We start from the raw sequence: 25,113 nt of genomic DNA on the forward strand, positions 1-25,113 counted from the left end.
TTATGTTTGTAAACACCAGAAGTCGGTGATGGTTTATTGGTTTGTTGGATTGTGCAAGTTATTCGCTGTGATAACTCAATCTTCATTACAACCAAAAGTCTCACTTGCATCATCATCATCATCATCGTCAGATGACGCCCGTGTTCTCCACTTTCCTCCTTTACAAAGCACTCCCCAAAAAACACAAAAATTGGCCAAACATCCCAATATAGCAGGGCCCTCCTGAAAATAACACGTTTATTTTACACGCGGTACGGCTGTGCTAGATAGCTCGAGATCATCATCATGCTCATGACCACCGATATCATCGTGATCATCATGATGATCATCATCACCATGGTCACTATCATGATCATCACCACGATCGTCATCACCACGATCATCATTATCATGGCGCTGGAGAGATGAGTTCCACGCCCAAATCGCTCTCATCTGGAACCACACCCAGCGGCGGCGGGGAGGGGAGCTGAGGGCCGGACAGAGGAGTGGGAGGTGGGGGGTGATCGGGGGGCTATGGGTGCGCGGGAGTGCAGGAGGAAGGAATGCTCGGGTGTGGCTCTACCCTGTGCCTCAACCACAGCTTCAGCGTGCCAAGGATTTTGTTTTAAAGAAGAAAAAAGTTAAATTACAAATGTTGAAATAAGCCAAATTAATGAAGGAGCCAAACGGGAACTCCGTGGCCCGGGTTCGTGTGGCGACGGAGCGACTGCGCCGAGTGTGCGAGCGTAGCTGGGTAGGTGGGCAGGAAGGTGGACGGGTCGGTCAGTTGATATGTGGGTAGGAAAGTTAATAGGGTAGGCGGATGGGTGGCTCGAAAAGTAGGTGGGTGGATTGGTGAGTGGGTGGTTTAGGTATGCAGCAAAGGAAGGCTTGGAATAATGTTTTTCTAGCGTTGGAAAAAAAACTGATTTCCCCTTTTTCCATGCAGAGGTTTGAGAGCGCCAAGTCAAAAAACGTGAACGACATCTTCCAGAATCGCACCAATACGTCCATTTGGGGAGGGGGTAGTGAGCGGGGGGGTAGGGGGTGTAGGGCGGAGGGGGGGTAGAGCGGGGGGGTGTAGGGCGGGGGTGCATTTGAGGTGTCACACATGTGGGGGTGTGTGGGGTAGGTGTGGGGTTGACATTCCACCCCTCCCTAGCACTACCCACAGGCACACCGCCTGCCCACGACACACACACACACGGCCGTCGTGACCACAGTAGGGGACGAACTGCTGTCAGCGAGCACCTATTAAGGTTGATGGCGCACGAGAGGGTGATGTCGCCAGAACCGTACATAGCCATGTACACACACTCGCAGATGCACAAACCCACAGACAACACACTCTGATCGATTACACCATTAATTAGTGCTGTTTGTTTCTGGCCTTGAGGCCTGTGCTCAGCAACCGTGATAACAATATAATAATGCAAATGTCAGGGTTGCTCTTATAACTTTTTTTACGGGTCAGCGGGCTTGCGTGTGTAGTGTCTGGAGTCACAGGGCCAACACGTGCTGGCCGAGCTCCTCGCGATGGCAGAGACAGGGCCACGGTTTTGCCAGATATTGGATGAAAAATATTGAGGCGTCGCCAATATCAGCACGCGGATCGGACCCAGAGCGTGGCTCTGGCGGTGGGGTGGAGGGGGTATGTGGGGGCAAGGTGGTGCTCCTCTCCATCGGCCTGCCCTGAGCCACCGGTGGAAATTCCACGTGCCTGTGGCGAGGATAATTAATTCGAATGACAGCATGTGGTTACTTGATGCAAAGCCGTGCTTTCTGCCAAGTTGCTCATCACTTGCTCGCTTATTTTTAAGTTCAGAGGGTGCGCATTTAGTGGCGTGGATTGAAATGACGGGAGGGGTGCGTGGAGGGGAGTCGAGTGAGAGGAGAGGGGGGAGAGAGGTAGGGCAAGGGTGTGTCCACTCCCTTCTGGATCTCTGCCCCCGAGTGAGTCAGCCTCTGGGTCTCCCCGTGACCGCGCCCCATGGCACCAGCGCCGCAGATTCTTCTCCGTGAACGCTTTCCCGACGGCAGCTTTGGGGCCTTCGTGCGCTGCTGCTTCCTCGTGCACCGCCTTGAGAAGCGATCTCGAGTTCTCCCACGTTCCTCGGGCGATGCGTCAACGAGGCGTGGGCTTATTTTAAACAAACTATTAAGTTTAATAATTATTCATCTCCCCTTCCTTCCTGACACTTTTCGTACGGCGGGGAGTCGGATCGGCGATGTTGTTTCTGTGTTCGTACCAAGGTTGGTGAGGGGGAGACGTTGGACGGTTTCAGGAGTAACCTCGTGGTGGGCGTCTGAAACGGTGCCAGCGATGTGATGGGAGCAGGCGGTGGCGTTGGCTTTGTGGTGTACAGTTTGAGACGTAAACTCACGCAGAGCCTCGTAGACGTGCATAGAGACCCATCGACGTGCATAGAGACCCCCCCCCCCCCCCACGACTCAAACAATCGAAGCGGGCTGTGCCAGTACTGTGTGGTCCACAGTTTGAGACGTAAACTCGCACACAGGCTCAAAGACGTGCATGGAGGCCCTGACATGTGCATATTGACACCCATAGACTACTCAAACAATCAAAGCGGGCGGTGGCGTTACTGTGCGGTCCACGGTTTTGAGATTGGTGGCCGTAATCGTGCTCTGGGCTATTTTTAATTACCGGCTGCCCCATTACGATTGGACGGGAGTGAGCAGCTCTACTTTTGGAGGAGCGACTGACCGTGGCAGCACATCCCAGTAATCTGTAGCGCGGTGGTGATCACGGTGGTGGTGATCACGGTGGTGGTGACCACGGTGGTGGTGACCACGGTGGTGGTGACCACGGTGGTGGTGGTGACCACGGTGGTGGTGGTGACCACGGTGGTGGCGGTGACCACGGTGGCGGTGACCACGGTGGCGGTGACCACGGTGGCGGTAGGGGCGGCAGCTCTATATGGGGACTCAGTTTAGGTCGTGGCATGGATTTCCTCACCGCCGCTGTCTCCTCCTCCTCCTGGCTGCCGTGGCCACGGTGCCTCGGGTTCGGTCGCCCAGTCCCCTCCCCTCCCACCGACACTTCTATTTTATTTAACGTCAAGCGGCCAGCAACAATTGGCACCGTCACAGTTGCAATAGATGAACGCGTTTCTTGAATTGAGCAAAGTTAATGCCGGACCTTGGGGTGGGGAGGGTGGGAAAGAGACGACGACGATGGGAGAGAGGGGATTGCAGAGTGCAGCTGTGGGAGGGATGGATCGTAGAGAGAAGTGTGCGGTGACCGGCAGGTGGAGTGGTTGAACTTCTTTCGCACCGTACGTGGCCAACCGCGCTGGTTGGACGCGATGTGGATGAGGGTGCCGTCTGGTCGGCCGGATTCCTCAACAACCGTCTGTGGAAGGCCCCCTCCCTCCCTCCCCCTCCCTCCCCCCTCCCTCCCTCCCTCTCCCTCCCCCTCCCTCTCCCTCCCCCTCCCTCCCCCCTCCCCCTCCCTCCCTCCCTCCCTCCCCTCTCCCCCTCCCTCCCTCCCCCCCTTCCCCTCCCTCCCCCCTCCCTCACCAGGCACAGTCGCTGTCAAGTCGCCTCGTTTTGCCCTTCCCTCTCATCTCCGATTAGTTCGGTTCGCGACATGCGGCGCGAAAGCAGTTCAACAAACACGCGCACATCTTGAGAAGGATAACATCGTGCGATGTTACCTGTCTCTGTCAACAGCGTCACGGTGGCGAGAAGTTAACTCCCTCGCCTGGTATACACGAGGTCGTGGGTTTGATCCCGACCCTGACGCCTGTTTATTTGGAGTTTGCGTGTCTCTCCCCGTGGTCGCGCATGGAATTTTTTTTTCCGGATCCTCCGTTTTTTCCCCTCCTCATTTATAAACACGCGTTTAGGTTATTTGGCGGCTACACATGTCCACACGATAAGCCAGGCAGTTTCATCTTCAGTCTTCCTCTCCTTCCCTCAATTATCTGTGTAAAACTCTCCACGCGCGTGCACGTGTGTGTGTATGTGATGTTTCCCTCTTCGCTGCTCACTCTGCCACCGCACGTCCGTGATATTTCACAGCTGGGATGCTAGAGATGAACTTTAAATCTGCGACCACCGGTGCATGACGGAGGGGCCGAGGGGTCGGTGCTTTTTGTGACATTTGCAGCATGAGTCTGGAGGGCTCGCCTATAGAGGGCTCATATTCTTGGTTCTTTCGGTAAAGTCACGTAGAAGGGAAACAAAATAATAAAAATATAAAACAATACATTTCTCAGGACTTTTATCAAATTTTTCTTGTTGTGGGTTTCACACCTGATGATGATTGCTTGTGTTGCAGTCGAAACGTCGTGAGAATTTCATTGTTTTCTATTTTTATTATTTTATTGTTTCCCTTCTACGTGACTTTACCGAAAGAACCAAGAATATGAATCCCTGCAGTCACGAAAGCTTTCAATCAAAATATATAGGGCTCGTCTCTAGAGGGATGTCTCTACAGGGCACGTCTCTACAGGCCACGTCTAGAGGTTGTTAGTCGTGATTCACCAGCTGTGCGCATAGCCTCCCGCCTACGCCATCTTGGGTGGGGTTCAAGCCTCCGGCAAAGCGTCCAGATAAGGTGGGAGAGAGGGAGGATTACGGAATGGTACTGAATGAATGAAATCCAGTCGATAGGATCGGGGGTCTGGATCGGGGGAACGCGTGGTAGGGTCCGGGCGTTATCAGGGCTGCGGGAAGCTGAAGGTGTTGCTTCTGTTGGTGCTCGGTGATTGACAGCTACCCAAACGCCCCCCCCCCCCCTCACTCAACACCCCACCACTTGACAGCACCCGCAGCCTCCTCCCTGTGGAGGAAACCAAACCTCTCTCTCTCTCGGTAGAGATGCGGCTGAGAGAGAGAGAAAAGTCTGTCGTGGGCAAAGGAGGACGAGGATTTCGACGGTTGGATAGGAAGTCAAAGTTGGCTCCCAGCGGTCTCTGCAAGCCCGTGTTTAAATTGAGACCGCCGGTTTTGTTGTGAAAATACACTCGGATTTGTGATCCTGTCAGATGATATCGTGACCCATGCTAAATTTAAACCTTCAGTAAAATACATCATCATCCATGATCTATCCGCTGCTGGCTGAATGGCTCCCCAAGCTGTCGCCGCCTCCTCCCAGGGTCTCACGACTTTAACAATCCATCGTCGGCACGCGAGCCAATTTCGTCGCTCCATCTCCGCATCGGGGCAAGATTTCTCTCACCTTTGGCCGCCGCACCTTCGCGAGTCTCTCTCCGTGAATCCCTTCTACAGGAGATCTCTCGACGGGGGAGCGGGGAGGGACACTCGGCCTGGGGGAGGGGAGGGAAGGGGGGGGTGGTGGTGGGCCGACATACGACTGCGATTACCCAGCGCATTGAAATACAAACATGCACGTCTCGCCCGTCGGTTGACACAACGATATCGACACACACGTTGAGCAGGTGTCACCTCTGTTATGCGAGCTCGCGTTGGCTACAGCTGCTCGTTATCCTGTGTCGTCACCATCATCATCCTCACCGTCGTCATCACCATCATCAACCGTGATGAATCCTGCGCTGGATGAAAAGTAAAGTTGCGACAACGAGGGCCCGGTCGTCGAGACTATGATGGATCTGTGGCATGGAACGTCGGTCCAACATCATGGACACAGTCCCCCCCCCCCCCCACCTGCACCCCTCCTTCCCTGCCTAGTCAGCCAATCCTCATCCCATGGCGACAGCCAGATTGGACAGATTTAAACTGGCCAAATATCCCAAAGGAATCGTAAATACGTCGCAGGACGTGGGCTGGACCGAGGTCGTTGCAAGTCGTCCCGCTGCTGGAAGATGTCGAGGCACGCCTGGGTTCACAGTTTGTCCAACGATGACATCGGCTCGAGTGCACGCGCTCGCACGCACGCACGCACGTGTTTACGTGACTCTGTCCACCTGTGCACACGTGTGTGTGTGTGTGCGCCTTCTACCAGTCATCTCAGTCATGTAACCCACAGCCACCTGGGTCTGCCATCCAGCCTTCAACACGTCACGTGACGGCCTCAGATTGCACCGAGCCTGGCACAAGCGCTGTGGCAAAGTCACCGCCGCACGGTGGCGAACGGCGGCCGTCGCCGTGCGTTTCTACCCGGCCTGTGCATAACCGTGCGTGCGTGTCCGTGCGTGCGTGTCCGTGCGTGCGTGTCCGTGCGTGCGTGTCCGTGCGTGCGTGCGTGTCCGTGCGTGCGTGTCCGTGCACAGATGCGCTCGCTGGAGGCGGAGAACTCGATGTTGCGGATGCGCGTGTCGGAGAGCGAGGAGGTGGTGACGAGCGAGGTGACCGGCATCAAGGCGTCGTTTGAGCGGGAGCTCGCAGACGCGCGCCTTTGCCTCGACAACGTGGCGCACGAGAAGGCGCGCATCGAGATCGAGAGCGGGAAGCTCCGCTCCGACTTCAACGAGCTCTACAGCCGGTGGGCATCACACGTCCCCCCCCCCGTCCCCTGGCACCCCCCCCCCCTGCCATTCACCCAGCCCCCCCTCTACTTCCGCCTACGTCGAGAGCCCTTCCGCGGTGTTGCCAATCTAACGATTTTTGTCGACCAATTTAAACGCATTTTTGGGTTTCTCCGCGCGCCGGAATTTTGTCGGAGCGACAGAACGTAGCGACTTGGTGGCCCGAGGGCATTGCGGTGATTTCAGGGTGTGATTCCAGCTGCCGCGCGTGGTGAGGATTGTGTAGCAGTCTGCTGCGTTTAATTAAATCCCGGTGGAACTCTCATGCGATTTAGGCATATTATTATTTTCTACTCGAGGGACGTCCAGGTTTGTTTTCCGCTCCAATTCCACCGTCGGTTCTCCCTTCCCCGACCGGAGGCGCTGTGCGCCGGAGCGACTTTTGGCTCGTCGTCGCGACGGCCCAGTTTTTGGCCACCTGGTTTTCCCAGTTGTTAGGCCGTCTCTCCCCCTTCTTCGAGTACTGGCCACCACGTGGCCGCACCTCCCAGAGAGGCACACGTGTTGTGTCGCGTCGTGGCTGGGTGCATCGTGTTGAGACGAGCACGTGTCGAGTTCCGAGCAGGGCATGGCTTTTAAGGGATCAGCAGAAAGAGTGGCAGCAAAGTTAGTCAAAGACTGCATTTCCTAACAATAAGAATACTAACAATGGTGATCTTGGATGGTTATGGATATAATGATCCAATTAAAATCGATCCGGATGCTCGTGATAAGATTCTGTGCGTGAGTGTAAAGAATCAGAGTCTTTAGATTGAATACCAACTTTAGATTCTGTAGAGAATTATTTACCCCACTGTAGATTATATTTTTCCCTGCCACTCTATCGCTCTATTGCTAGACACCCAGACAGGTCCACAGACTCTGTAGAGTTACGCACCACGCTACGTTACAACAGCAAAAACAACAGTCATTCCCAAATGGAATCGTCACCCAGTAATATTAATTATTCACGACAGCGTGGCTGTTAATTACGAGCCCACGCAGAAACACGCGAGCCGACTGTACAAATGGCACGGTCGGGTCTGCAGTGTACAGTGGTGCAGCGTGGTTGGCATGGGGCCCCAGTGCAAGGAATGCAATGGTGGGGCGGGAGGGGGGAGGGTATCCGGGGGGTGGTCTGGTGGGGGGGGGGGGCCCTTCTCGGCGGCCCGTGGGCCCCTCTGGCCCGTAGGCCCCCCAGTTCAGCTGCACCGCCCGCGCTCTCGACAGCTGCGCCTTGCCGCTAGCCGTGCGCGTGCGGCCGTCGGCGCGGAGTTGCAGCTGTCCCACACGCCGGGATTGACAGGAGACGCGGCGCATGCTCGCGTTACAATCGCGCTTTTATACTCCCCCCCCCCCCCCCCATCGCCCCCCCCACCCCCCCAGCTTTTGTAACAGCTGTTTATTTTGTTCATAGTTTATTTTCTTTGCTTTCGAGATGACGCTGCCGCCGCCTCCTCCTCCTCCGTCGTCATCCCTCCTCCATCATCATTTACACATTTTCACTGTTAATAATCGCGTTCAAGCTGAGCTCGCACACTTTAACCGTCGTCATTTTCATTACCGAGCGGCGTTTAATGATCAATTTCTGCAAAAACCAAACGACGGGCTGAGCGTTGGGGGGAAGGCGTCGCTGTGCGAGCGATCGACGCCCGGCACGCCCCGACCAGCGATGGCCCCGTTCGCTCTCTCTCTGTCCGTCTCTCCGCGCCGTGTGCTGTCTTACTCCTCGGCGATGCGTGGCCACTTTAAATCCCTCCTCGTGGTGAAATCCCGTCCTTCCCCCAACCACCCGCCCCGCACCTCCGATTTAGCACGGTTGGCTACGTACGGTGCGAAAAAAGTTCAACAAACGTCCGTACAAATCCGCCCCGGCTGTCCACTGTACAGTGACGATTTTCTGTGGGGTGGTGGGAGGGGGGGGGGGTGTGTGAGACGGGGTCAGACTCACGTTTCGTGTCTGTCCCCCACCACCCCGGCCCATCGAACCCCAACCTCCCGACCCACGCCACCCGTCGGTTATCGAGACGCTCCACTGCGGCGTGGCGGCGCGCGGTGCCACGTTGCCCTTGCGGCTTCCCCCTCCTCCTCAACGCCCCATCCCCCCTCGAGGGAGGCCCTGGGCCAAAGGCAGCGTTAAACCAGCGGGGCTGAGGACGCGACGCCTCATCGTTACGCGTCGCTGCGTGCACACCGAGACGCGGATCGCCAACCCCATTCATCATCATCACAGCAGCAGACATGATCTATCCACTGCTAGATGAAGACCGCCCCGAGCCATCGCCGTATCCCATAGCCTTGCGGGGCACCGTCTAGTCCGGCTCTTGCACACGAGCCGACCTCATCGCGACATCTCGGGCGAGTTCCCTCCGTTGGCCGCCTCCCCGCCAGCCGTCTCGGCCGTCTCGGCCGCCATCCCGCTCCGTTTGGTGGAGTTTGATTTGGCGATAGCCGACAGCTCGGAGAGACGTGGGAGGTCCAAATAGGTAGATGTTAACTCCCTCGCCTGGTATGCAGGAGGTCATGGGCTCGATCCCGACTCTGACGCCTGCTGCTGTATATTTGGAGTTTGCGTGTCTCTCTCTCCCAGTGGTCGCGTGGATTCTTCTCCGTACCCTCTGGTTTTTTTCCTCCATATTTAGAAACATCGTGCGTTTTAGAGCATTTGGCTGCTATACATTTCCACTTGATAAGCTTTTGAAAAGAGTTAAAATGAAAATAGTGAAGTTTAGGTGCAATCGCTCCTTGTTGGTGGGGGGAATCTCATTCGTGGCGATTTGCCAGGCACCGCACCGTGCAGATTCTCGGACACAGAGAACCCAAGCCCATCTCGGCATCCTTTATTTAACCTTGCGAGTGAACCATTCGTACAGCCGCCTGGTTAAATAAAGAGAGACCCGATCATGGCCTTGGAATGCAGGCAGCGACCACACAGGCTGCATTAATGGTCGGCCTGGTCAGCTGACCGAGCAAGGCGTGGGCTGGAGGGTGGCGGGGTGGGGGCTGGTTGGAGACAGAGAGGGTGGGGGGCATAAGGGGGGCTCGGAGGGGATGTGGGGGGGGTATCAGGGCCCGGTTTGCACACCTTTTATTTTTAGCCCCTTACCGCAATGTCCTAAAACTGTTGCTCGCTCGTGCTCGTAGTGTGGGTACGGGGGTGGGGCTGGTAGGGGTGGGTTGGTGTTCGCTAGGGCCTGGAGCGGTGTCCCCAGGGGGCTCCGGCTTGGAATCAGTCGCTCCATTGTGGCCCCACGCCCACGAGACCCTGACTCAGACCCAGATGAAGTCTTCTGTTTAGCCTTTTGCAACAAAAAAAAAGTAACTCGTGCGGCCAGTGACTTCGCAGCTGAGCGAGTTTGTCGTTTACAAAACAAAAACCATGGCGACTGCCTCCGTGGAGTTGGCGGAGAGGCGGGTCAATAAACAAACTCAACGAGAGAGTGGGAAGGCCCCCCCCCCCGCCGCCCAGCCGGGCCCTCGCTCATGGCAAGGGCGAGGAGCCCCACAGGAGGCCCCAAACCTGCCAACGATTTCTCACGGGCGGCGTATCCCGGGGCTCCCACGGTCGCCGCCGTAACGAGGCGGGGCCCTCGTTCTGGGGAGCGCCATGGGCCTGCGGACATGCCACGCCCCAACGCTCAATGCCGCTCTTCCTCCACCTCGCATCTCCTCCTCCTCCTCCTCCCACCTCTTCCTCGCATCTCCTCCTCCCCTTCTCCACCGCGGGTTCCCGGCCCACCCAGGGGACCCGACCTCGCAACCCCCAGCCGCTTGGAGGCAGCTGCTGAGGATTTTGTTGGTTGCAGCAGTTGGTGATGAAACCGGTCGAGTGGCGATGCCCTCGGTCAACCCGCCACGCCTCGCGATCGTCGCCATTTAACGTCCGCACCGCGCCTCCCGCGCGGGATATCCGGAGGTGCCCAGCGGCAGCCGTCCTCGTGTGGCACGCGGTGAACGCGGCGTCCTGCGACGAGCGGGCATTAGTCGGCCAGAAGGGGGCTCCCCACTTACTGTCCCTTGTGATAATTCATCAAATTGGGACCACCACCACCACTACCACTCACGCAGTCTCTGCTCCGTCTGGAATATTCAGGGCGCCCGCACTGCCGATATTACGGGAAGGCCGTGCACAATCATCGTACGGCCCTTGGGCCAATCCGACGCCGGACGAAAGCCTCCCCGGGCCTTGTCGGTCGTGGGGGTTGTGCGACCATACTTCACCACGCTGGTCCGTGCCGTTTTTTTTTAATGAAGGCGAGGGGAGTCCTTGGACCGTTTCTAGCACAACTCTCGTCACCGACGTTAGCCGTGAGCGGGAATCGAACTCGGGTCGCCGGATTCCTTGTGGGGTGTGCTGACCGCAGTGCCACCGCTCCTCCACGTGTATAATTATTACGCAGCGGGGGAGTGGGTGAATTCCTCTTTGAGTCAACGTAATTATTGTTTGGCAAGGGTGTAGAAATTCCACCACTGGCTTGGGGTCACTAACTAGACGAGCGTCCACCCCCCTCCCCACCTTCCACCATGCTTGCCTGAGCAGAGGAATTATCCTGCGTCCTTTGCAGTAATACATTTTATTTTATTTGAATGTGCCGCTTTGTAAGCGCTGTGTAAACGCGCGCCCTTGTGTGAGCTCACACTGCAGGCGGCTGCGGAGCTGCCGTGGGTGTGGATGTGGGTTGGTGGGTGTTCAGTGGGTTGGGTGCATCACAAAGGCCTAGAGCATTTCATCCATGGCTGAGGCAAGCTCGTATGGGGTTATTTATTTAATTAACCAGCCCCCCCCTTTCTCGTCATTGCTATCACCTAAGCTCACCGCGATGGCGAGTGTGTAGCGGCCCGCTCGCACTTCCCTTTCTTTCCCACCCCCTTTCTTTCCCACCCAGAGACTCTAACCTCCGGCCCCACGGGCTATGACCTCCTCCAACAGAAATCGTTGGGCAATTGAGTCGAGGACGCCATCCTAAGTGTCCGTGTTGCTCGAGGTAACGTGTACAGGCCTTCGAGGTGAAAACAGCGGCACAGCGGGTTGGGGTGCCGCGTGCTGTCGGCCCCAGCAACCTCGGTTCGATTCGAAGCCATGGCTAACATCCGTGGAGGGTGATCTCTGAACTGGTCCTGGGCTCCGTCTTCCTTCAACAAATCCGGCCTGATGAGCTTGGTGAAGTTTGGTTAAACAATTTGCATGACTGATACAGCATGGGCAAGGCCTTCATCCAACAGTGGATTGACAAAGGGCTATAAATTATTGCCGTTCCAAAGGAGTTTATATTTCCTGAGTTTTCCACGATCAATGCGCCTGACAATGGGCAACAGGCTGAGCCTAAACAAAATATAAATTCTGCTTTATCATCGTCATCAGTCATGGTCAATCCACTGCTGGATGAAAGCCGCCAACGCCACCACCGCCATTCGCCGCTCGTTCCGCACACTGCACGCTTACTTCAGGCGTCATCTTTTGTATGCCGTAAACGTCACAAATACTATCGTCTCGATTCCATGAACTTTACCAACATCTCATCTTCAATTGCGCGTCGTTTGACCATCCCAGCATGCGGTAAAACTTCCCACTGAGTTACCTCCCCTGTCGGACATCTCTCACTTCCATTTTGCCGAGTTAATTTTTTCACATTCAGTTTTGAGTTTTTTACTCTCCTGCCTTCTGAATAAAACAGAAAACGCCGAATGTGTAACGTTCAATAATTACTCGCTAGGAAACGTCACATCGTTACACATTAATCAGTGGCGGCAATGGTGGTGTCGGTCGTAGAGGCGGCGATGCAGGTGGTGATAAGCAGTGGTGCAAATTCTTCTGGCAACGGTGGTGGCGGTAGCGGTGAGAGTGATGGTATTGTTGGTGCAGTGGTGGATGGTAGTTGTCGCTGGTATTGATGGCAGTGTGGCGATGATTGCAGCATTGTTGTTATTGTTTGTGTAGCGATGGTGGTGATGGTTGCGGTGCTAGAATTGATGATGGAGCTGATGACGGTGGCAGTTGTATTGGCAGTGCCGGTTACATCGGCAGTGCGTTTTCCGGCGATGGTGCTGATGTGGTGATGACGGTGTCCGGTTAGTGGCGGTGCGGGGCGGTATTGTGGGTGTCATCGAAGGTGATTCTTGCCGTAGTCGTGATGGTGCCCGTCGGTGACCCCGCCGCGTGTCTCCCCGCGTGCCCCCCCCGCGTGTCTCCCGTGTCCACCCCAGGATGGCGCAGAAGGAGCGGGACCTGGCCACAGCGCTAGGGCGCAACAAAGACCTGGAGGCGCAGCTGGGCAGCAAAAGTCACGCGCTGGGCACCGCGCTGGCACAGCAGCGCATCCTGGAGGACGAGCTGCGCTCGCTCAAGGCCAGCCTGTCCTCGGTGAGCTAAGGGGCGGGCGGTGCGGGCTGCGCGGGCGGTGTGAGTGTGTTGGTGGCACTGGCGGTGTGTGCGAGGTAAACCGTCGTTCTGGTGGGGCGAGTGGTGAGCGGTGGTCCTGGCAGAGGGTGAGTGAGTGGTGGAGCGGTGGACACGCCATGCTGTGGTGGCCGCTCCTAAACCTCGAGTGATGCTTCACGTTGATTAATGCGAACTTCAAACGACCAATCGCGGGGAACATTCCACTCTGGGTGTTTTACGCGGATGTCCATTGACCGTTAGAAGCGAGGGAGAGCACATCGAGACGGCCGTGTCTCAGCCAGGGGAGACCTGCGGTCGGTGACGAGGAGGAGAGGGGGGGGGGGATGTTCATCGCTTGCTAAAGTAATCGCCTACGAAAACAAACAAAAAACTGAGCCACAGAAAATACAATTGCATCGACGAGTTCCTTTTACAGCCCGTTGTGAACCCACGGCCTTCTTCAAGACCTCCCCCACGCCGCCCCGGCGATGGGTCAGGCTGGCTTGGTGAAGCTGCGCTGTCCAGGGTCCACCACCGATGTCAGCCGTGGTCCGGGAATGAAACTCCCATTGCTGGGTTCAGAGTGCGGTGCGCTAACCACTGCATCACCGCGCCACCCCAAACCGTTAAACGCCGCAAGAAAATAATTTAAGTGGAATAAGTTGGTATTTTTAAGTGGTGAAGTCTCTTCTCCAAATGTCTCCTTTGCAAAAGAGACTTAAGAATAATGACGAGACGTTTCAAGAACGCCCCGTCACTTGGAGGCATCTCTGATGAGCGCTTGTTGCAGCGGTGGACCTTCACCGGGCCGTGTGGAGTGCAAAGTGGCTTCCCATTCAAGCGAGCGTTCACATCCGCCAGCCCCTGCTGTAAAATTCCACATTCCGGTGCTGGCGGCTGGCCACATGAAGGCAACGACTACTATCTATAGCACCTTTTATACGTACGTACCAGTGTACGCACTTACGTTGAACTTCTTTCGCACCACACGTAGTCAACCACGCTAAGCGGAGGTGCGTGGGAAGAACAACGAACTAAACGCAAAAAATAAAAAGACGACAAAACACAAAAAAATTACCTAGAGGACGGCAGAGCTTTGTAGTGGGGGGGGGGGGAATTTGGCAGCGGCTCATCGGGTGGCTGCTGCTACCACGCTGCCTGCTTGCCCCTGGTTCCTCCCTGCACCTCGGAAAGTCGTCCTCTCTGTGTGCGTCTCTCTCTCGGAGAGCGAGCGAATACGGTGTGGTGTGTCATTAGTATGTAATTCGTCTCGTCGCGAGAAATGCGAATGACCTCGTGAAAAGATAACGACCGTGAAGTGGAGCGGTTACATTTTTGTTTTCGGCCGGTTGGGGCACTGTTTTTGGCAGAGGTCACGGTACAGTTGGAAACGTGATCTCATCACCCGAGCAGATTAAACCGCAGAGTGCCCATCGGTGTAAACGTTGGTTTGTGCTGCTGCTGCCGCTCCTGCCGCCGCCACTGCCGCTGTAGCGGGAACTCGTACATCCTTGGTTTCACTTCAATTAAAGCCCGTCCCATAAATACTTTGCGATTTCAAAAAGGAAACCACCAGTTGACTCGTGGTGACGGTTTTAAATTGGAGTAGGCAGCCAGAACAGACGCGATTTTAAAAGTTTTAAACGTCTCGGGGGAAATTCGACAAATTTATGGAACTACTTTTTCGTCCAATAAGCTTTCCTGTACGCTGTTAACATCTTAGAACTTTATAATCTATATTCACATGTGTTTAATATCATCTTTCTGCTATTAACGTCCTAAAATTATCTTCGTTACAAAATTAACTTGTTCAATATCGTATTCTGCACATTACATGCGTATTTATATTTAGCATCGATAGTCACGATTAAAATAACCGCGTGAACAACCTCTTTAACATCCACACACAGCAATTCTTTAAATCCCAATAACCTGTGAATCACATTCACTGTAGCCTTCAACCTTTTGAAAGTTTCGGTACAATTCTTTAAAACACCGTCCTTCAAACCTCGCCCCACTATTCTGCACGATCACCGCATGGCATTTCAGTGAAGCTCAGGCATTTCCATCCGGCCAGGCGGGGAGTCATTTTACGTTGCATTTTTGCAGCATTACTTTGTTTCTTTACGAGCGATTGACCCAAAAATAAATCACGAGAGCCGCTGCCACTGAGAGTGGGCAGGCGTCAGAGTGGGGGCGGGGGGCGGCAGTAGTTATGAGAGCAGAGGGGATGAATGAAAGGCCTCTTTGTGTCGACAACGGTGCTTGTACAAGGAGTGAATTTGACGTCGCTGCTCGCTGCAGAGACGCCAGGGTTGGGCCTCACCGGGGTTGGGCCTCACGGGGTTGGGCCGCACCGGAGTTGGGCCGCAGCGGGGTTGGGCCTCACCGGGGTTGGGCCTCACCGGTGTTTGGCCGCACCAGAGTTATCAGACGTCTGTCCGAGTGTGGAATAACGGCCCGACCTCTGCAAAGGAAAAACCTAAAGCGCAGCGGTTTGCCCAAGTGGACCCCAGAAAAGACCGCACCTTGTAAAAAAAAATGTTATTCTTCTGAATCACGTAAAAAAAAGGAAAAACATGTTTAATCTTGCCTGTGACTCAGTTCCAGGGAGTTATGTGGGCGATAGTGGGAGTCCCTGGGTGGCAGGGTGGGGGACGGCTGGCTGGGCAAGTTTGAGCAAAGGCCGGATGAGAGCGGGAGCTGCTGGCAGTCTCGGCACGCCCTGAGAATTTGTGCGCAAGCCGCAGGGCGGTGGCTGCCGACGCTTCCCACCCCCCCCCCCCCCCCCCCCTGCGCAGCACCGCGCGCTGCAGCCGGATCGTCGCCCACAGCAAAGTCTCTCTGAGCGAGTGCGAGCCCATGGAGACAAACGGTGCGAGAATCGGACCCGGCAGAGAAACGATAACGGACGTTGAAATGTGCGGTGACGAACTGAAACCCGCATAAAACTCCAACCAACACGGGAAACGATTCAACAACAGCTACGCATAAAATGTACGCAAAAGAGAAATAAATCGGAAGATACGATCTCATGCGGTCGGAAACTTGTCTCTGCCTGTAGGTGGCTAGCGATAGTGGGGGGGGGGGGGGGGCTGTGAATGGGGTCGTTGCCGAGGGTGCATCGGATCCGGCATTGCTCCTTGTCACTGGCGTCAGCCGCTGGCACGACTCGAACCGAGGTCACCGGGGTTCTTAGCACAGTGCGCTAACCGCTGCACCACGGCTCCATTCTCGGCTGATTTTCACAAAATGCGTTTATCCAAACAGTCTGATCACTATAATAATAGAAGAGACATGCAGGAACTGTTACATTATCTACCAACACACACGTGTTATAATATGGAGCTTGTGATGATTTTTAAGTTCATCAGTGTAATCGTCACTTGGAAGCAGTGGCGTGCGTGCGTGCAGTTTGCATCCGGAGAGAAACCTGCTGTGTGTGTACATACACTGGTCGGGAGAGGTGACGTAGCGTTTGGTGCACTGCGCTACAAACCAGGGGACCCAAGTTCAATTCCTAGCACAGAGTCAACTACAGTAGTCATGGGCCTCCCCTAGGTTGACTCAGCCTTAAATGGCTACCATGGTAATGGCCACCCATCTCCTCGTGTGCCGTGCCGGCCTTCATTGGTGCTACCCGCGAACAGCACTTGCCCCCAATAGTCTATTGAGGCTGTTGGTTAGCACGGTTGGCTACGTATGGTGTGAAAGAAGTTATAATACAAGTCTACACAGGTGACCTTTGCCATTGCACGAACGCTAGCGCGCGTGTGTTTGTGTGCGCCCTGCATGTGACCGTGCAGCTGGAGGGGAACCTGCTGAACCTGAAGAAGCAGCTGGAGGAGGAGACACTCGCTCGAGTCACCGCCGAGAACGCCGCCCAGAGCCTCAAGGAAGAGCTCGAGTTCCGTCGGTCGATGTTCGAAAACGTGAGCTGCCCCCCCGCACCCCCCCCCCATGCACCCCCCCCCATGCACCCCGCCCCCCATGCACCCACACCCCCTCCCCCCACCCTGTCGTGGTGGTGTATTGGTCAGCACGCTGGAACCAAAGATGGCGGTTCAATTCCATCTCCCTGCCCGGCAGTTGAAACAACGGTGCAGGTTTCTCAAATCTCCCCCCCCACGCCCTGGCGCCCTCTGCCCATCCACCCGCGCGGCGTGAACGCGTTCACCATCCCGCGCCCACGTGAACGCGTTCACCATCCCTCGTGAACGCGTTCACCATCCCTCGTGAACGCGTTCACCATCCCTCATGAACGCGTTCACCATCCCTCGTGAACGCGTTCACCATCCCTCATGAACGCGTTCACCATCCCTCGTGAACGCGTTCACCATCCCTCGTGAACGCGTTCACCATCCCTCATGAACGCGTTCACCATCCCTCGTGAACGCGTTCACCATCCCTCGTGAACGCGTTCACCATCCCTCGTGAACGCGTTCACCATCCCTCGTGAACGCGTTCACCATCCCTCGTGAACGCGTTCACCATCCCGCGCCCGCGTGAACACGTTCACCATCCCTCGTGAACGCATTCACCATCCCGCGCCCACGTGAACGCGTTCACCATCCCTCGTGAACGCGTTCACCATCCCTCGTGAACGTGTTCACCATCCCTCATGAACGCGTTCACCATCCCTCGTGAACGCGTTCACCATCCCTCGTGAACGCGTTCACCATCCCTCGTGAACGCGTTCACCATCCCTCGTGAACGCGTTCACCATCCCTCGTGAACGCGTTCACCATCCCGCGCCCGCGTGAACACGTTCACCATCCCTCGTGAACGCGTTCACCATCCCGCGCCCACGTGAACGCGTTCACCATCCCTCGTGAACGCGTTCACCATCCCTCATGAACGCGTTCACCATCCCGCGCCCGCGTGAACACGTTCACCATCCCTCGTGAACGCGTTCACCATCCCGCGCCCACGTGAACGCGTTCACCATCCCGCGCCCACGTGAACGCGTTCACCATCCCGCAGTGCGAATGCGTTTGCCGCCACGGCGTTCACCACCGTAACGTTCACCCCCGTGGCGTTCACCACGGCAACGTTCACCATGGCAACGTTCACCACGGCAACGTTCACCACCGCAGTCAATGATCGGCAGGGCTGCGTGCGGCGGGGCTACAGACATTCCGGCCCGCCCGATCGACGTGGGAAGAGGAGACCAAAAACTCCACAGAGTTCACTCGAGTGGCGGTGCTTTTTCTCCGGCAGCGGGGTGAGCAGGCGTTTGCAGGCCTGCACCTTTAAACTTTATTTTTAAATGTTACGACCGCCCCGCCATCGCGTGTCCGCCGCAGGAGGTGAAGGAGACGCGCAAGCGGCATGAGTCCCGGCTGGTGGAGATCGACGCCGGGCACCAGCAGGAATACGAGAGCAAGCTGGCGCAGGCCCTGCAGGACCTGCGGGCCGAGCACATGGACCAGGTGCAGCTCTACAAAAATGAGCTCGAGAACAACTACAAGACCAAGGTGAGGCCGAGAGGCGGAGAGCAAGAATGTTTTTATTGCTCCTTCTCGCTTCTGCTACTTCTTCTTCTTCGTGCGAGCGTATGGCCCGGTGTGTAGCGACTTAGAGGTCTGTGTCCACGTTTGAAACCCACTCCGGCGGCCTCACGTGAGGCCCGAATCAACTTCTGCCGATGCCTCTGTGGACTTTGTGAAGTTGGCGGTGGCTCTCTGTGCGCCCCCACGGTTCACAATGCTCGTCGCCGCTTTCCAGTGGCGGTTCCCGAAGGTGGGGTTGGGTGCACAGGCTGCGCTGTGATTAACGTGCAGGAGGTGTTCTCTATCGTACGATGTGCGGGATTCGCGAAACGTGTGAGTGGTGGTGGTGGTGGTGGTGCTGATGACGACGACGATGATGCTGATGATGCTGCTGGCCATGCACGCCGGATCAGATGGAGAACGCGAAGATGTCGCTGCAGCAGAACTCGACGATGTCGGGCGTCGTGCAGGAGGAGCTCACCGAGTCTCGCATGCGCATCGAGACGCTCAACAACCAGCTGGGCGCCCTGCAGCGCCAGGTGGGACCCCCTCTCCCCCCCGCCCCCCTCACTCCCCCGCTAGCCCCCCACTCGCACGCCATGGTCGCAATCGGCATGGTTATCATCGTAATCCTCACCGTCATAGTTGATGTCGTCACGATCGCGATCATCGTCATGTTCAGTTATCATCCTCATCAATCATAATCATCGTCGTGATATCCATTAACATGGTCATAATCGTCGATTTTCATCATCACCCCACCGTCATCAATCATGTTTGGTGGCATGATAAACTATCACGCAAGCTCGAATCATCCTGGCAGCAGCTTTTGGCTAACCATTGAACAGAGATGGTGACCACATTGCATGTTTTCGGATGCGCTTCTGCGGCCGTCTGGAACGCGCTCCACCTTCCGATCTTGGGAAGCGGCTGGGAGCTATGCACTTGAAGATGATCTCGACTGACAAACTAATTCCTTAGCAACTGCTCGTTGTGTTAGGTTTCTTGTCCCTTCCCCGCACCTCCCGATTAGCACGGCTGGCCACGTACGACGGTGCGAAAGAATTTCAGCGTACATCGGTCGTCGTCACCGCCACTGTCGTCGTCGTCGTCACGGTCACGGTCACGTGTTGTCGTTTCGTGGCGGCGCCCCCGCACGCAGGTGGCAGGGGCGGAGGCGAAGATCCGCGACCTGGAGGAGACGCTGCGGCGCGAGCGTGACTCGCACTGGCGCCAGCTCGCCGACAAGGACCGCGAGCTCACCGAGATCCGGCAGGCGATGACGGCGCAGATCAACGAGTACGAGCAGCTGCTCGAGGTGAAGCTGGCCCTCGACATGGAGATCTCCGCCTACCGCAAGATGCTCGAGGGCGAGGAGGAGAGGTGCGTGGTCGTCGCCCACCGGCATCTTGGCCGTCGTCGTCGTTGTCGTCGTCGGCATCATCAGTGTCATCGTCGTCATCGTTCACAATGACCGTCAGTGTGTTTGAACGAACACGCGTGTGCCTACACCCACACATAAGCGCTGATTTGTAATCGCGCACGGATGCGCGGAATGCGCACGCACACATGCACACGTGTGCATATTCACTTATTGCTCGGAATAGTAAGTCGGCTTGGGCAGTGCACGTCGCGTCGCTAGTGGGGACGATCGCTCGTGGTCAAAACGAATGACGGAGTAGCGGCCAAACGAGGAAACGGCCAGGGACTGCATCGTCCCGGTGAACCGTTCGCCCGGTCGCGGATAGCTCACGGCAGCTGACGTCGATGACGGATGCCGACGGTCGCTCACGTCGCCCCCCTCCCCCCGCCCGCCCGCCCGCCCGCCCGCAGGCTGCACCTCTCCCCGAGCCCCTCGTCCCGCGTGACGGTCACTCGCTCCTCCGAGACCGTGCGCACCTCGGGCGGCGGCGGCGGCGCCGTCTCCCGCTCCGCGTCCGGCGCCGGCTCCGCGTCCGCCGCCGGCGGAGCCGCGTCGTCGCGCTCGTCGGTCGCGTCCTCCCGCGTGGCCGTGGTTCGCGGCGGCGCCGCCGCCTCGGGCTCCAACTCGGGCGGCCTGTCGCTGTCGTCTTCGGCGGCCAAGCGCAAGCGCCTGGACGTGCAGGAGTCGGAGGCGACGAGCAGCGTGAGCGTGACGCAGCGCGCCTCCGCGTCGGGCGTCATCGCCGTGGACGAGATCGACGCCGGCGGCAGATTCGTGAAGCTCATCAACGACTCGCAGCAGGCAAGGAGGCGGAGCCGCGCCGCGCGCGATGGCGACCCCCGCTCTTTTTTCCCATCGCGGTGCCCGACGTTTGGTCGCGCATGCCAACAGAGTGTCCGACGTTTCGCTCCCAGCACATTGTGCCGGACGGCACGCGGCATGACCCGCAAACGCATCGGGAGAGCCGGACAGCGGCGCAACCGTTTTTTCTACCGTGGCACCTCAACATGATGTGGATTCGTGCAGCTTTTCATTGAGTCTGCGTCTCAAGACGCTGTGCAAAAACAATGGCCGAAATATGTTCTATAGAGAGAAAGGAAAGTCGGTCATAGGCAGAGGAAATGAGGCCCTTGGGCTTGGACTTAGGCATGGAGTCGACAGCACAGATGGCTGGGGGAAAGCAGAGGCTGTCGCCTGATGATGCTGGTTGTTATTCCCGTCAAAATGTCGTACTCCAAGTGTCGATGTTGGTTTACTCTCCAACACACCGGTGTGCTGGACTAGTAACGAATTGTCATGTTTTGTTTACGTGACGAACCTTACTAAAGGGCTGTGTCGAGTGGTGGCGGGCTTAATGTAACGACACATTTATATTTACGCGATCTCAACCAAATTTTTGTCGAAAAAGCCTACTTCGTGTTCAACTAAGAATGAGCAACCCTCCCACTGGTCGAAGAAAGCCTCGGGTTTCGACAGAAGGGATAGTCTTTCACTTTTATGGGCAGGCACCACGGCACATGTAAGGAATTCCTTCCAGTATCTTCTCGCCAAATCTGAACGGAAGAAATTTACCACGCGCGGAACACTTTTACAGGTGCCTAGAATTTTAAGTGTTTCTCTGCCCCATGGGGCCCCAGTGAATGTTGCCCCAGACAGCTCGGCCAAGTGCGGGGCAAAACATAATGCAGCGATATGAATGAAAACAACAATAACTTGCAACTTGTATATTTAAAAACTCCTTTTAAACGCGGCCTATTCTTTGAGCAGGTCAAGTCTGAGGTCAAACGAGCGTTTGCGCGCTGTTCGCCTCCTGGTTGGCGGGGCCTCTGCCGAGCATTCCACATTCCTCCGTGCAGGCACCGATCTGGGAGTTGCGTGCAGGACAACCACAGAATGCTTCCTATAAAAGTCGCACCCCATCTTGATGACCCCAAAGGGTCATAGGCCGGAGGGTTATGGCCTCTAACTTGGATTTTAACTCCGTTTGTGGGTCGACACTCGAGCCCCAGTGATTTCAAGGCGGCAGCTTTTTAATTGTTTTGTTTGTGTGTGCGTGTGTCTGTGCGATTTGTGTTCTCTCGTCTGCGTGCGTATTTGTGTTGCCCCGTGCCCGCACGCGTGTGTGTCGCGTGTTCCCGTGTATGTGTTCCCACTCGCGTTCCCGTGGGGAGCAGGACCAAGCGGTTGGCGGGTGGACTGTGAAGCGCTCGATCCACGGCCACGCCGACATAGTCTACAAATTTACGGGCCGCACAATCGTCAAGGCCGGTGACAGCATCACGGTGAGCTGCCCACGTGACTACCCATGCCCCCATGCCCCCCCCCTCTCCCATGTTTCATGCAACACCAATCAGCCCATGCTGGGGGCACAAATCTCTCACTGCCTTGCTGCACAAGTCTCAAGACTCTTTCACAAGGAACACTTGACTAGTCATAATAATATTTCTTTTAAACAAATTTCCCAAATTGCTCTCCAATCCAAAATACAAAAATAACGACCATCATTGGAGCGGGGGGGAGGTGGGAAGAGGAGTTTGTTGAGCAAGTTTGGAGTTAGCTGAGCAAGTTTGGAGTTTGTTGAGCTAATTTGGCGTTTGTTGAGCTAATTTGAAGTTTGTTGAGCAAGTGAAGAGTTTGTTGAGCAAGTTTGGAGTTTGTTGAGCTAATTTGGAGTTAGTTGAGTAAGTTTGGAGTTTGTTGAGCAAGGTTGGAGTTAGCTGAGCAAGTTTGGAGTTTGTTGAGCTAATTTGAAGTTTGTTGAGTAAGTTTGGAGTTTGTTGAGCAAGTTTGGAGTTAGCTGAGCAAGTTTGGAGTTTGTTGAGCAAGTTTGGAGTTTGTTGAGCAAGTTTGGAGTTTGTTGAGCAAGTTTGGAGTTTGTTGAGCAAGTTTGGAGTTTGTTGAGCAAGTTTGGAGTTTGTTGAGCTAATTTGGAGTTTGTTGAGCAAGTTTGGAGTTTGTTGAGCCAGTTTGGAGTTTGTTGAGCTAATTTGGAGTTTGTTGAGCAAGTTTGGAGTTTGTTGAGCAAGTTTGGAGTTTGTTGAGCAAGTTTGGAGTTTGTTGAGCTAATTTGGAGTTTGTTGAGCAAGTTTGGAGTTTGTTGAGCTAATTTGGAGTTTGTTGAGCAAGTTTGGAGTTTGTTGAGCAAGTTTGGAGTTTGTTGAGCAAGTTTGTTGAGCAAGTTTCGAGTTTGTTGAGCAAGTTTGTTGAGCAAGTTTGGAGTTTGTTGAGCAAGTTTCGAGTTTGTTGAGCAAGTTTGGAGTTTGTTGAGCTAATTTGGAGTTAGTTGAGCAAGTTTGGTATCTCCCGCATCTCTGTCATCCACCAACCTATGTCAGCAGAGATCTGGATCACACGACGAGGATTCTCATGTCAACCGCGTGAGTCTGGAGAGGTCACGTGGCTCGTTTCCCTCGGTTCTCCTCTTCTGCATAATCATCCTCTCTCCTCCTCTTCCTTATCCTCCCACTTCCCCTCCTCCACTCTGCCACCTGCAGATCTGGGCGGGTGGCGCAGGAGTGCAGCACAACCCCCCGCGGGATCTGCTGATGAAGCAGCACTCGACCTGGGGCTCGGGCGACGAGGTCAGGGTCGTCGTCCTCAACGCCAACGGAGAGGTAATGGCGGGGAGCAGCACGTGCCACTAGCGGACCTCGCCTCGTCGCGGCGGTGACACGGGGACCATTTGTTTACCTTGCAGTGATTGGTCATCAGGGGTTGCCTTTTTTAAATAAATATAAATCGGTATAAATAATGGCAGTGTCAACGTGCTCACTTGAGCTGCCCTGAGCCAGCGGTGGAAATTCCACGTTCCCCCCAGTGGAAGTGGTTTATTCACAGGACGACCGCTTCAGAAAAATCGACTGGAGGAGCCCGAGTCACAGCCGTCGCAAACACACAGCCGCCGCAAAGACACAGCCGCCGCAAACACACAGCCGCCGCAAAGACACAGCCGCCGCAAACACACAGCCGCCGCAAACACACAGCCGCCGCAAACACACAGCCGCCGCAAACACACAGCCGCCACAAACACACAGCCGTCGCAAAAACACAGCCGCCGCAAACACACAGCCGCCGCAAACACACAGCCGCCGCAAACACACAGCCGCCGCAAACACACAGCCGCCACAAACACACAGCCGTCGCAAACACCGACGGCTTGCGGAGAACGTGCCGGGGATTATTGTCGAAGTTACTGTTTTTTAATCTGAGCACTGTGTGTGTACGTGTGCGTTTGTGTGTTTGTATGCATGCACATGTGCGTGCGTGTGCCCGTGCATGTGCCCGTGCGTGTGCCCGTGCGTGTGCCCCGAGCAGGAGGTCGCGATGCGTCAGATTCTGCGCCGGCAGGGCGCAGCTGGGGAAGACGATGATGAAGATGAAGATGTGGTAGAGGCCAACGAGGCGCTCTTCCACCAGCAGGTATCGCGCAGGAAGTGAACCGCGCGCTCTGCCCCCCCCCCACCGCCGTCTCTCTTCTCCTCCATCATGGCGTCGGTCCTCACTCCGACACAGGCGGGGGGCGGAGGGAGCTGAGAGGCGTGCGTACGTGCGAGTGAGTGGGTCGTGCACGCACGCAGGCACGTATCGCGCGAGCACAAGGCCCTGGGGCCTTCTCGACTCCTCCGGTCGATACCAAAGATTCGTGTCCTCGCATGTTTGAAACATTTGCTTTTTAAAAAAAAAAAATATGAAAACGTTGGTAGTACAGTAGTAGGCTTAATGCCTTAGTGCTTTTTTTTGTAAACGGGCCAACGGTGCTTTTGCAAAGGGCTGCAATTCCCGTCCTCCTGCTCCTCCTCCTTTTCCACCTTCGCCGATGAAGACGGCAGCGGTTTAGTTTTCTTCTCTGCTTGCTGTGTCGCATGTTTCTTTATTTGACGGATCTCCGAGGCTTCTTCGGGTCTTAGCTGCACGCGAGCGGTGCTCGGATGCAGAAGGAGCATTCGGGCAATCGTCCTGTCGAGTTGCTTCGGCCAAAAGCTGGATGTAACAAAAATAATCCATCCCCTTTTGCTGCTCAAGCGATCTCCCGTAAATATCCAAGATTCGCCCACCCTGCTCAATGCCCACCAAGTTTTAGTCGCTCCTGTGTTGAATTTGGAACACAAACATGGTTAAAGAACGACGCAAGGAAAATAAACAAGGGCGCTTACTTCGCAAATATGTACTTGTGTGTAGCGGGGCGGTCTGACACAAGATTGCAGCTTCGTTCATGTGAAAAAAATGTAAAAAATTCTGAGGTCACTAAAATCGTAGGGCTGTCGCAAATATGTTATTTGCATACCGTTTGCATGACAACCACCGACCCAAGGTGACTCATTCAAGCAAATTTAAAGCGTTTTATTTTTGTGTCGAGCACAGCCTGCAACTTGTGTTGGGCAGCCCTGA

General features: G+C 55.6%; 1 protein-coding gene across 2 annotated transcripts in view; it reads left to right on the top strand.

Moving 5' to 3' along the window:
* LOC116940774 (lamin-B2-like) overlaps window positions 1-25,113 on the top strand; it is a 37,821-nt gene that overhangs the window by 6,981 nt on the left and 5,727 nt on the right. For both annotated transcript variants that reach the window (XM_032950957.2, XM_032950966.2), the window contains exons 2-11: window positions 6,198-6,409; window positions 12,636-12,792; window positions 16,617-16,742; window positions 18,117-18,287; window positions 18,716-18,841; window positions 19,465-19,685; window positions 20,136-20,526; window positions 21,900-22,007; window positions 23,220-23,339; window positions 24,040-24,144. In XM_032950957.2, coding sequence (XP_032806848.1) covers window positions 6,198-6,409; window positions 12,636-12,792; window positions 16,617-16,742; window positions 18,117-18,287; window positions 18,716-18,841; window positions 19,465-19,685; window positions 20,136-20,526; window positions 21,900-22,007; window positions 23,220-23,339; window positions 24,040-24,144 — 1,737 coding nt within the window. The remainder of the gene's footprint in view (window positions 1-6,197; window positions 6,410-12,635; window positions 12,793-16,616; window positions 16,743-18,116; window positions 18,288-18,715; window positions 18,842-19,464; window positions 19,686-20,135; window positions 20,527-21,899; window positions 22,008-23,219; window positions 23,340-24,039; window positions 24,145-25,113) is intronic.

Source organism: Petromyzon marinus, chromosome 1, assembly GCF_048934315.1.
Source record: "Petromyzon marinus isolate PM22_M1 ecotype Great Lakes invasive population chromosome 1, UKy_Petmar_22M1.pri1.0, whole genome shotgun sequence".
In the NCBI taxonomy this organism is placed as follows: domain Eukaryota; kingdom Metazoa; phylum Chordata; class Hyperoartia; order Petromyzontiformes; family Petromyzontidae; genus Petromyzon; species Petromyzon marinus.